At 32.4% G+C, this 12,217-nt stretch overlaps 1 protein-coding gene across 1 annotated transcript; it reads left to right on the forward strand.

The window, feature by feature from the left end:
* Positions 1–2,520: 2,520 nt before the first annotated feature.
* On the forward strand, positions 2,521–5,984 carry LOC144573144 (uncharacterized). Its single transcript, XM_078322843.1, has 8 exons — positions 2,521–2,927; positions 3,253–3,347; positions 3,633–3,736; positions 4,182–4,282; positions 4,448–4,548; positions 4,629–5,066; positions 5,190–5,321; positions 5,792–5,984. The coding sequence occupies exons 1-8, from the start codon at positions 2,670–2,672 to the stop codon at positions 5,949–5,951; spliced, it is 1,389 nt and encodes a 462-aa protein (XP_078178969.1). The 5' UTR covers positions 2,521–2,669; the 3' UTR covers positions 5,952–5,984.
* The last annotated feature ends 6,233 nt before the right edge of the window (positions 5,985–12,217 follow it).

Genomic DNA, 12,217 nt, shown 5'->3' on the forward strand with positions numbered 1-12,217 from the left:
GGTTCAGATCGACGGTTTGAACTTTGAAAATAATAAAGAGAGATGGAGGCATGATGGAGACACAAAAACATGGAGGCATTTGAACCCTCCTCTTATATCTATGTATAACTTGATAATTGCGCTCTTCTGGAATCTTGTCCGGTTGTTACCAACAATGATATATTAATTGCAGTGTTATTGATAACTTTAAGCTATTGTTCAATGATTACCCAATTTCAAGGCACGTTGCAACGTGTCATGCTAGGTTACGTACTATTTATTACCAGTTCAATTATTTGCAGGACCTGCTGTTAAGTGATGGCGAAACGAGACCTCCATTTCTATCCAAAAGGAAAGGAGTCAGATATCTTTAGTTTAACTTGTCAACCCTCTTTGATATGGATCTAAAGTAATTCAAAGAAAGAGTTTGGATTCGAACCAAGACCATCTTATTAATTTATTTATTTTTATTAGTCATCTTAATAAAATCCTGACCAATTCTACTTAAGTAAAAATTTACAAAGCCTCTTTGATATTTATGTAAATTAGAGTGGAAAAATGACACGGCAGAGCCAGCTCGATCACGGAACGGCACGATACGTGTGTTGGTTACGTGTCGTGACTCACGTATTTCGTGACATGACTATTTTTTGAAAACTTGACACGACATATCACGAGAAAAATTTAATCACAACATGGCACGTGAAAAATTAACTTAATCACAATACGGCACAATAATTTTTTTTCCCTCTATTGTAAATTCTAATCGGTCTGGATTTAAACTCAAAATTCGACGGTTGCGTTTGGATCAACCAAGAATAGAGCTAATCTTGGGTTAGCTCCACTATTCTCAATTCTTGTTGATCCAAACATAAATTAGCAATTTGGGTTAGCTCAAGAATAGCTCTATTCTACTAACCCATAAAAATGTTGGGTTAGCAATAATAGAGTTTGTGGGGTTAGTGATATTAATAAAATATTTGATTCATCTCAATTAGAGTTAGTTTAAATATTAAATTAGTATTAAATAAAACATCTGATTAGTATTAAATATAATATAATATTATATTAGATTAGTATTAAATAAACTATTAGTTTAAATATTAAATTAAATATAATATTATTTTAAAATGTAGATTAGTATTAAATAAATATAATATTAAATTAGATTAATATTAAATAAAATGTTAGATTAAATGTAATATAATATTAGTTTAAATGTTAAATGTAATATAATATAATATTAATTTAAATAATAAATGTAATATAATATTAATTTAAATATTAAATTAGTATTAAATAACTATAATATAAAATTAGATTAATATTAAATATAATATAATATTAATTTAAATATTTAATATAATATAATATTAGTTTAAATATTAGATTAGTATTAAATAAATATAATATATGATAAGATTAGATTATTATTAAATAAAATATTATGAAATATAATATAATATTAGTTTAAATATTTAATGTATCAGCCAACCTTCAAAAAAATATATTAAATGTAATATAATATTACTTTAAATATTAAATTAGTATTAAATAAAATATAAAATATAATATTACTTTAAATATTAATATAAATAAAATATCATATTACTTTAAATTTTATTTTAATATAATATTAATTTAAATATTAAATGTAATATAATATTAATGTAAATATTAAATGTAATATAATATTAATTTAAATATTAAATGTAATATAATATTAATTTAAATATTAAATGTAATATAATATTAATTTAAATATTAAATATAATATAATATTAGTTTAAATATTAAATGTAATATAATATTAATTTAAATATTAAATGTAATATAATATTAATTTAAATATTAAATGTAATATAATATTACTTTAAATTTTAGTTTATTATTAAATAAAATATTAGATTAAATATAATATAATATTAATTTAAATGATAAATGTAATATAATATTAGTTCAAATATTAGATTAGTATTAAATAAAATATTAAATTAGCAATAAATAAATATAATATAATATTTAAATAGATTAGTATTAAATAAAATATTCGATTAGTATTAAAAATATTAGTTTAAATGTAATATAATATTAGTCTAAATATTAGTTTAGATATTAAATGTAATATAATATTAGTTTAAATATTAGATTAGATTAATCACTATTTTATTTTATTTTTCCATCGCTATTTCAAACATACAATTCAAACGACATTTTTACTAATCCGAATAGTCCGAAGTTAGTGTTATTCTCAAACCATTCGAATTAGCACTATTCTCAACCACTAACTCAAAAATCACTGTTCTTACACTAATCCTAGCTCGATCCAAACGTACAGGGATCAAAATTCCCTCCAACTCCCACCTAACTTCGTTTTTGTTAACATAAATAGAAGCAACAAACAAATCCATCTCCATTTACTTCCTCGTCTTTCCCTTTTGAAAAAGAAAGGAAACTGCCACGCTGTGCTACACATAAATACAAACAAAGAAATTTCAAAAACAGGATAAGAAGGCCACAGAATCACCGTCTCTTTCATTTCGTGCTCATTGCTCCCTCTTTTTTCATTCTCCCTCTCTCCAAACTGTTCATTCAAAGAGAGAAGAGAGAGAAAGAGGGGGGAATCCCCCCAAATTAAAAGGAAAAAGAAAGAAAAATTAAATTCGGGGAGGAAGGATACGGTCGTAGCAATGGCGAGGTTGATTCTGGGATTGATGGAGCTTTTTATGAGCTCAATGGTGCATATGCTTTTTGGGTTGTACATTTTTAGCACAGCCGTTGCATCGGACCTATCTCAGGTGGCGACACATTGTCTCACGCCTAACATTTTCAATCTTACGGCGAGAGAAGAGGAAGATAAAAGAGGGAAGGTTGTGGTCTTGGATGGTTCGCCGGAGCTGCCTCCGCCGATCGTCTTGGTTCATGGCATTTTTGGGTTTGGCAAAGGGGTAAGAATGTCATTTCATCTGATGACTTGAATTTGGTTTTCTTTTCTCCTTGAATTTTGTTTGTCCCACATGAAATGTTGAAATTTACATATGAAACCTTCGGACTGCTTCCTAAGCATAGTTTTGGGATAATAAGCTGCCATTGTTATGCTATAAATTGAGGCTATCTATAGAAAGACGGGAACTTTGAAGGACAATTTGGTTAAAATCAAGCTTGCAAGGGTATATACTCACGAAAAATAATACCTCAGGGTTTTATTAAATCAGTAGGCTGAATGGAGATGATTTAATTGATACCATTGCTTTTGTAATTATATGTATGCAGAGGCTTGGGGGACTTTCATACTTTGCCGGAGCCGAGAAGAAGGACGATCGTGTTTTGGTTCCGGATTTGGGGTCACTAACCAGCATTCACGACAGGTAGATTTGCTCCGCTCCCTTTTTTTTTTGTTTTTGGTTACTCTTTGATTTTCTACCATTAATTGAGGTTTGGAAAAGGGCAAAGAGGGTAAATTGGTTCATCACTGGCTTGGTTCCAGGCCTTATGCTCTCCAGTAATTAAAATTGATTCAGAATCAAAAGAGAAAGTCAAATTTGTGGCAATTGAGCTGGCTTGTTCCAAGTTTTCTCCCCCTGAGAAACTTAAATTTTTTTTTACTATACAAAAAGTGAGAAATAAGGCAATTGATCAGGTTTTTGTGCCAGGGCTCGGGAGCTGTTCTACTATTTGAAAGGGGGACAGGTTGATTATGGCGAAGAGCATAGCAACGCCTGTGGACATGCTCGATATGGAAAGATTTATGATACAGGTAGCAGATTAAGACAAAGTTCCTATTAAGGGTAGTATTTGCCTCAAAAATTTTGCACTTATAAATTTGAATGTTGTCATGGTGGTGCCACTTGTAAGTTTGTTGGATGAAATGCTGACCACCTTGACAACACCAGTTATGTGTGGGGAAAAATGTAACAGTTCCTTTTTTATTTCCCTTTTTAATGATCCTTTGTGCAATATCAAATATCTAATGTACATATATTTTTTATCTCTTTAGTGCTCCATGTTCTGAGCTGTCAATAGGTAGATGATTTTGTCATGAAGCCATCTTCAGTAAACTTGGCATATTTTTAAGCAAAAAATAAATAGAGAAGCACAAAGTTAACGTTGGGGCAATTGATTACTAAAGAAAAGAGCAATGGGGATTTCTCACAAGATTACAAATTTCTCAAATTAGTTTTTTCTGTGTGATTGAAATTCAGGGCATTATCCAGCATGGGATGAGCATCATCCAATTCATTTTGTTGGTCATTCAGCTGGGGTACAAGTTGTTAGAGTGATGCAGCAAATGCTAGCTGACAAGGTACCCTACTCGCATTCAATTATCTCATCTTCTGTATTTAAGTTTAACTTTACCACAAAGAGCAAGTAAAACTGTAACACCTTCATTTTCTACCAAACTGTCCTCCTTTTCATTCAAAGTTTATTACCTAGCAATAATTGCACCATATTTGATGATACAACCTAGGAATTTAGTGGCCATAAAACTTCAGAAGACTGGGTGATGAGCCTAACCTCCCTGTCAGGCGCACTCAATGGCACTACTAGAACCTACTATGACGGAATGCAGTAAGTATGACTATTCTCTTTTTATAACCACCCAAATTTACTTATTTGCAAGCTACAAAAGATTGACAGCTGACTTTTAGGCCTGATGACGGGAGGAGCATGAAATCGATTTCGCTGCTGCAGCTGTGCCGAATAGGAGTGATACTGTATGACTGGATTGACATCCCCTGGCTCAAAAACTACTACAACTTTGGTTTCGACCACTTTGAGATGTCCTGGCGAAAAACTGGCATATTGGGTCTAATTGATCTTCTTTTAGGCAACTCTGGCCCGTTTGCCTCAGGAGATTGGATACTACCTGATCTCACACTGCAAGGGTCACTCAAAATGAACTCTAAACTGCACACATTTCCCAGTACGCATTACTTTAGTTATGCAACCAAGAAAACCAGAAAAATTTTAGGGACAACATTGCCCTCGAGCATACTGGGGATCCATCCGATGCTCTTTGTTAGAGTTCTGCAGATGTGCCTGTGGCGCCACCCTTCAAGTGCACCATTACCATATAAGGGTTACAGGTGTGTAAGATATGGTTCTGTTCTTATTGTATGCAATATTCCTTTTGGCTTCTTTGTTAATTAAGTTGAAATGTTCAAAGTAAATTTCAACAAATATATTTCATTGTTATGTGCTTGCAACAGAGATGAAGACTGGGAGGATAATGATGGAGCACTCAACACAATATCCATGACGCACCCTCGCATACCTATGGAGCACCCAAACCATTTTGTGCTTGATGATTCCGAATGCCATCCTCTGAAACCTGGAATTTGGTCAGTATTCTTGCTGAAATATTATAATCTCAATCAGCCTTTGTAGCTAGTACTAGTAGGAACTTATTATTACCTGGGTTATATGGCTGAAGTGGGGCCCATTTAGTAAAGCTTGTTGGTAGGAGTTGGTGGAATCTTTGTCCAGTAACACAATGCCAACACATACGGTCTGGAATAGTTTTTTGATGTAATATCATACTGCCAAACTTAGTTAATCCAGAGAGCATTGGGCCTAAATTTAGTGAAAATCAAGACTTGCGGTGATTGGTTATGTTATGACAGAGTTTTCTTAGCTGCAACTTATCTAGCTGGCATTGTTTCCTTGTAAAAATTTTACATAGCACAGAGTAGTAGTTGTGTGTTGCACATATTGATATAGTTAGAATATTCTAATTATATTACTTCATGGATATGAAGTTATGAACTATCAGTTGAATTTTTTTGTGTGGCGCTTCCTTCACATTATGCAGGTATTACAAGATTATGGAAGCAGATCATATATTTTTCATTGTGAATAGAAAAAGAGCAGGAGTGCAATTTGATTTATTGTATGATGGCATCTTCGAACGGTGCAGAAAACATGTACTTCGAAATATCCACCAACCTGTACTTCCAAACCAAGACCAATAGCAGCTCTATTTTTTATCATAAAGAAAATTTTCACATTTGGAGTACTGCAACTTAGATTTTTTTTCTTTGGTTTCTTTTGGCCATACAAATCGTGTTGCCAAATCAAGTTAGAGTCTAAAATGCAGCTTGTCCTTCTTGTACCATTAGAAAATCTAGAACTTCCAGAGTTTTACTTAGAGATGTACAGGGAGACTGAATAGTAGATTGAACCAAAAAAAAAAAATTCAAGGAAGACAAAATATGGAGCGTTAAGACTTAAGAATTGTCGAATTGGCCTCTTTGCAATTGATGAGAAAATAAATGGTGCGCACAACAAATTTGTCATGAAATAAATTCCTTTCCGATCAAAGCCGAATGCAATCCATTGTAGAAATATTCTCAGACAATTTAAAATTTTTTTTAATAAAACCATTGGTTCAGTTGCCGCTGTTAGCCTTGGAAGTTGGAATTGATATTGGACGAGCCAGAATGATTTTCTTCGAGGTTTGTTAAACAATCACAATCAGCTAATATAGTTCAGAAGTAATACAAATTTTAGAATAAGAGCTTTGCTCCAGCATAATGAATATTCAAAAGAAAGATTATAGTTATAACAAACTTATATGATAATCATTATAAAAGTGAGGCTATGGAAATACGCATTACACGATTGGTCAGAAATTCAGAATTACAGATTAATAGTTTCGTTTTAAATATTTAAACAGTGAACCGTTGAATGTGATTTCTATATGAAAAGGTACTTGCAAACTAATTTTATATTATTTATAACTTTTCATTATTCTTTTAGAATAATACAAAATCACTATTTTTTTTTTGACAGACCTAATACCACCGCTATCAGGTTAACAGTAAATAAAAATAAGAAGGAAAAAAAACAACAAACTTCAAAACCAGAAAACAATCAAGCTACGCAGTGGCTGCACTTCTTCCTTCTCCCCCATCTTCTTTGTTTCTCATGCCACACTTGAGCCAAAGCTCTGTTTCTTCTTTGATATTTGCTGCTAGTATCTGTGGTGACATTCGCTTATCTCTGAAAATTTTCATATTTCGTTGCTTCCAAATTCCCCATAGCACACCCATAAACCGAGTTGCCCATACTCTTTTACCTTCCTGTGAGTATCTCTTGGTAACGAAACCAGGACCTATCCCATGTTTCAAGTATCGTATCAGCCTCAGAAATAATCACACGAAAACAGTCCCAAACTTCGGCCACGTACTGACAACCGAATAGAACATGGAAGCTTGTCTCCAAAGTACATTCCAAACACATAGCACACAGAGCTTCAACCCGCATACCCCTTTTGAGCATGTTGTGGTGGGTTAGGACTCTATTATGGAGCAATTGAAAGATGAAAAACTTGACCTTTAAAGGAGCATATAGTAATAAAATCTTTAGATCCAGTGATTTTTTAGGCATATAGTAATAAAAATCTAAAAAATGTAAAATTAGTTGCAAGTATTTTTTTCATATCAAGATCATGTTGAACGGCTCAGATCGATTATTTGAACTTTGAAAATGAAGATATTAATTCATTATACGGAATATATTGTTTCATAGTACGTACCAATATGCACTATGCCTCACTGTCAGAATAATCCATTTTTATATAATTTTGTAGTGCTCTGGGCCATCTGTCATCCGCGGCACTCCACATCCAAAATGAAGAGCCTACCCGACCTCTTTCGGTCGTGCAAGCGCGAAATTTCACAGTCTGCATTATCTAATTTGTTGTCAGAGGAAGAAGATGAAAGAATAAAGGCCATTCAATCTTGAGCTCACAAGAATCTTAACTTGATCAATCCAATACTCACCTGGCTTTACGTAATAAATATTATGTTTCGCACAATAATCTTATGATTTTTGGAATTGAACTCTGAATTTTTCAGTTTGATCTTGTTTACTTTCTAGCTTGCATGCTTTGAGAATTGGTCTTGGCAACATCACTCGATTTAAATCATATGTTGTTGCTTGGGGTATTTTTCCTATACCAATCAGACCGACTGTTTTCTTAAGCTTAATTTCGTTGTGTGGTTTCATACCACTATGTGTTTAAATTAGTAAATTTGATTTGGATATTTTGAGGTGAAATTGCTTGACAGATTACCCTCCATTTTACACACCAAAAAGAAGGGGAAAAAAAACATAACAAAAACCAACAAACAAACAATAATATATCTTGGTAGAATAATTAGGCCGTAGATTCAAAATGAAAAATATAAAGCCCCCCTACTGTAAACTTACAAAGCACAGTGAACAACATAAACTTACAAATCTATAGGCCCAGTAACATTTTAGTCTGTATTAATAAACCTATGGACCTTAAACGGCTTTCTTTCAGCCCATTTCTTTGACCCAGTAACGTTCCCATTGGCGATGGACCGGAAAGCACAAAAGATAGGCTTTAAAGTTATGTAAGATTTTTGTTTCCGTATTAGAAACAAAAAACAGAGAGAGAGAGAGAGAGAGAGAATAGTGTGCATAACTGGACTCAAAAGATAGGCTTTAATATGGTAGAGATGGTATAAATATTACCGATATAATCAAGTTGAATTTACTTGTGTAAGATCTTTTGTATATACAACTGCAATTTCTATATATTTTTGTTTTTTTAATAATTGTGTATCTATTGCAAAGAACTGTGCTGTTGTGAAAGAGAGTGGGAGTTGTTGCAATAGCAACTATATATTGCAATGAATAATGATTGCATTAGGAATGTAGGATGCGGCAGCAATTTAAATAAGTGTTGTTGTCACGAATGACACTTTACAATACTATAGATTTGCAACGAATGAAGGGGATGCAATAGGAATTAATTTTATGGACAAAGTGTGAGTAGATGTTTTTCGTACTCAACTACTTACACACAATCATTATCATGAATACAACTAATTATCTTTAAAGTTTCGATAGCGGAATTAAAAATCGTCAAAAACAAATCAAAGATCTTAGAAATCAAAATCTCCACGTGTAAATCAATCAATTAGATTACATACCTTTTTTCCATAGTGATATGTAGAACAACACTTGAATCGTTCTTCGCAAACCATCAGAAGAACTGCAAAACGATTTCTCTCCTCTTTCTCTTTCTAAGCAATGACAACTTGTTCTTTATGAAATATCGATGAAGAGAGGATCGACCTTACTATTAGAATACACGTTTTTTATGTCCGTTATTAAAGCAATCATTTAGAGGGGCTGTTATCAGATGGATAGCGCAGGACGTCAAAGGATGGATAATAGGGGAAATGTATCTGGCCTGTACTAATTATCGCACCCTTTAATCATGCCTGTTATAAATCGCATCCTATCATGATCCCTTTAATCAAAGAATAATTATTTCAATCCCCACACTCCTGTATCCACATTATACCCCCATCTCTTAAACAGATTTTAACTTCTCACAAACTAACTTAACTAACTAATTTAATTAAATTTATTCAAAACACTAGTATAAATACTTGGAAGATAATAAATTAATGCTTGCAAATTAAGATATTAATACTTGCATGTATAACTATATGGAGAGACCACTCAAACTACACAGGGAGAAGAATCATACACGTTTTTAGAGGTGAGTTTTTTTTTTTCAATATCTTCCACATTTCTCACGTTTTATGAGGAATTTTGCGAATCTAAAACCACGAATGTATTCTACACAATTTTATTTTTCAAATGAGATCCATGATGACGTACTTTCGGATTCATCGTCACACAAGTATTTATACCTCATTGTGCAAGTATTTATACCGCATCGTACAAGTATTTATACCTGTACTTGTAAGTATTTATCCCCAATCGTGGACCCCGCATCTCCGTATCACATTTCCCTAATCGTCCCTGCGTCAACCGTTCTCTAACAAAAATAGTTGACCACATAGGTATAAATATTTCAGTGAATAGATATAAATACTTGTAATACTTCATATTAATACTTTTAAATGTCAGCAGTGTCATATGTGAAAAATACCATGTATAAATACTTAAATGACGAGGTATAAATACTTGTGTGATGACGAGCTCGAAAGTATGTCATCATGTATCTCATTTGAAAGATAAAATTGTGTAGAAGACGTTCGTGATTTTAGATTCACAAATTCCTTATAGATCATGAAAAATATGGACGAGATTGAACAAATAAAATTGGGGGATAATGGGGGATGAGAGTGCGGGTACTCATATCATCTCCCTTAATCAAATGTGAATACATACTGGATGCGCTTTAATCAGAGATTTGTCATTATGCAATGAATCCAAAGATCTGTCAGTCAACGCACCCTTTTAATCAAAGCTATATGATATATGTTAACAACGCCTTTTATGATATCTGTTATTTAATAGCACTTTTTAATAATTGCGCCCTTTAATCAAGTCAGTATGCATCTGTTAACAACGCATCTTTAATTAAGCTCTTTAAATCACACCTCATAATCAGTCCATTTAAACCAGTCCATTAATGTTTTATTTTGGGCCACATAATTTTTCTTACACAAAGTTTATGTAATTAAATTGATAACGCAAAGATGAATTTCATTGCTTCCGAAGAAACTGCAACGACATAAATTTGTTAGGGAAAATTTTTAGTATACCATAGAAACGTTTGAAATAGCCAATTCTATTCTTAAAAACAGTTTAATATCCAATATCTCATAAAAACTTCAAATCTATTTTTCTATCCCCATTCTATTACTTAATTTTCTTTTTAATTACTTTAAAAATATAATTGACCAATATACCATTTAATTTTAAATTTTAAATTTCTCTCGCTCTTGTGTGCTTTTTCACGAGCTCTAACCAAAAATATGACAAAATAAACATCAATATAAATTGTCCTTCAACCCAATTGTACTCGTCCATCTCTCTCTCCCTCTGGACCCTTCTATCGTAAATCCTCTCCTTCACGACTGATATAATTTTTAAATAGATGAGACAGATAAGTAAACAGTATGTGGATGTCATTTTTGTTTATGTAAACACAATCTCAATATCAATGAGTTATTCATTTTTTTGTTGGTATTATATTTAAATTAATTTTTAAAATGTTTGTAGAATAAGTTCGTATACAGAAAGAACATAATGCAGTGTTTTTACAATTTTTAAGAAAAAAATATTTTTTTTAGTGAATATCTACCTCCAAAATGGTTAAAATTCATATAAATAACCATATAAAGTACATGCCATATAACTGTTATAATTTTTCAACTACTGTGAATTTGGTTTAACACATATTGAAGAAAAATTGGCATCCCTCGTTGAAATGTATTCAAACAAAAAATTTGAAGTTTGTATGGATTATTAGATATTATAATGTTTTAATGGACAAACGGGCTATTTCAAAAATTTCGGACACTAAAAGTTTTTTTTTTCCAATTTATTATGTCAAATAATTAATGCAACAATATGAGGAGACTTGCAATGAGATATATCTTTGTTTAATGGCAAGTATCAGAAGCAGTGTACTTTTGCCAATATTATATCACGGATCTGATCCACGTGGCACTCATACAAGGCGGAACGAATGGCGATCACGGCCGATAGAATATTACGATAATATCATAAATAAAATAAATAAAAGTTGGCATCACGTCTTGTGGTGTTTCTGTGACCGATTCTAATTCGTTGGGTATCTCCAACATTCTGAGAATCAAAGACTAAAAACTTTCGTTTCTATATGATTTTCATTTATTTTGCGCTGAAAAAGTATGTATTCTGACATGCATAGATTATAGATAGAAAAAATGCCTCAAAAAAGAAAGAGAAAAAAAATCTGTGTCGTGAAAATGCTCCTACAATTGGTCCGTCGACCTTGCAAGTCTAAAAGAGGCTTGGCGCTTTCCACAGAATCCTTTTAGATATTTTCTTTTCTTTTTTCCCAAAAAGAAAAATCCGGTAGAAAGTAGGATGATGAGCAATTTCTTTTCCTGTTTGGCCAATGGCCATGCTTCACGCTTCGCAATAAACCAGGGGTCTCTCTCTGTAACAGCAGGAGATTATTACAGCACGATTTGATATGAATGTCGACATTATGTTATGGCTGCGGCTGCTCGTTCCTCCTCTGTGGAACGAATGCGTATCCTCTGCGTTAACTCAAAAAGAAATCTTTTGAGTTAATGAATTTCAACCGTCTGATTTTAAGCGGAGTTAATTCGGTCTCTGTTTATGATATAAGATTAGTGCGGATTTAATCTGCACGAGTTTTAAAACAGATCGGATGATCAAGATTCATCAATTCAAAAGATTCACTTTTGAGTTAACGCAGAGGATACGA

This window comes from Carex rostrata, chromosome 21, assembly GCF_964058835.1.
Source record: "Carex rostrata chromosome 21, lpCarRost1.2, whole genome shotgun sequence".
NCBI lineage: Eukaryota > Viridiplantae > Streptophyta > Magnoliopsida > Poales > Cyperaceae > Carex > Carex rostrata.

What these genes read in the sequence shown, in the direction of transcription:
- LOC144573144 (XM_078322843.1), top strand. Translation starts at nt 2,670, where the DNA reads ATGGCGAGGTTGATTCTGGGATTGATGGAGCTTTTTATGAGCTCAATG. An exon ending in CTAACCAGCATTCACGACAG is followed by an intron (nt 3,348 to 3,632) that starts GTAGATTTGCTC and finishes TTTTTGTGCCAG; the next exon opens with GGCTCGGGAGCTGTTCTACT. An exon ending in TTACCATATAAGGGTTACAG is followed by an intron (nt 5,067 to 5,189) that starts GTGTGTAAGATA and finishes TGCTTGCAACAG; the next exon opens with AGATGAAGACTGGGAGGATA.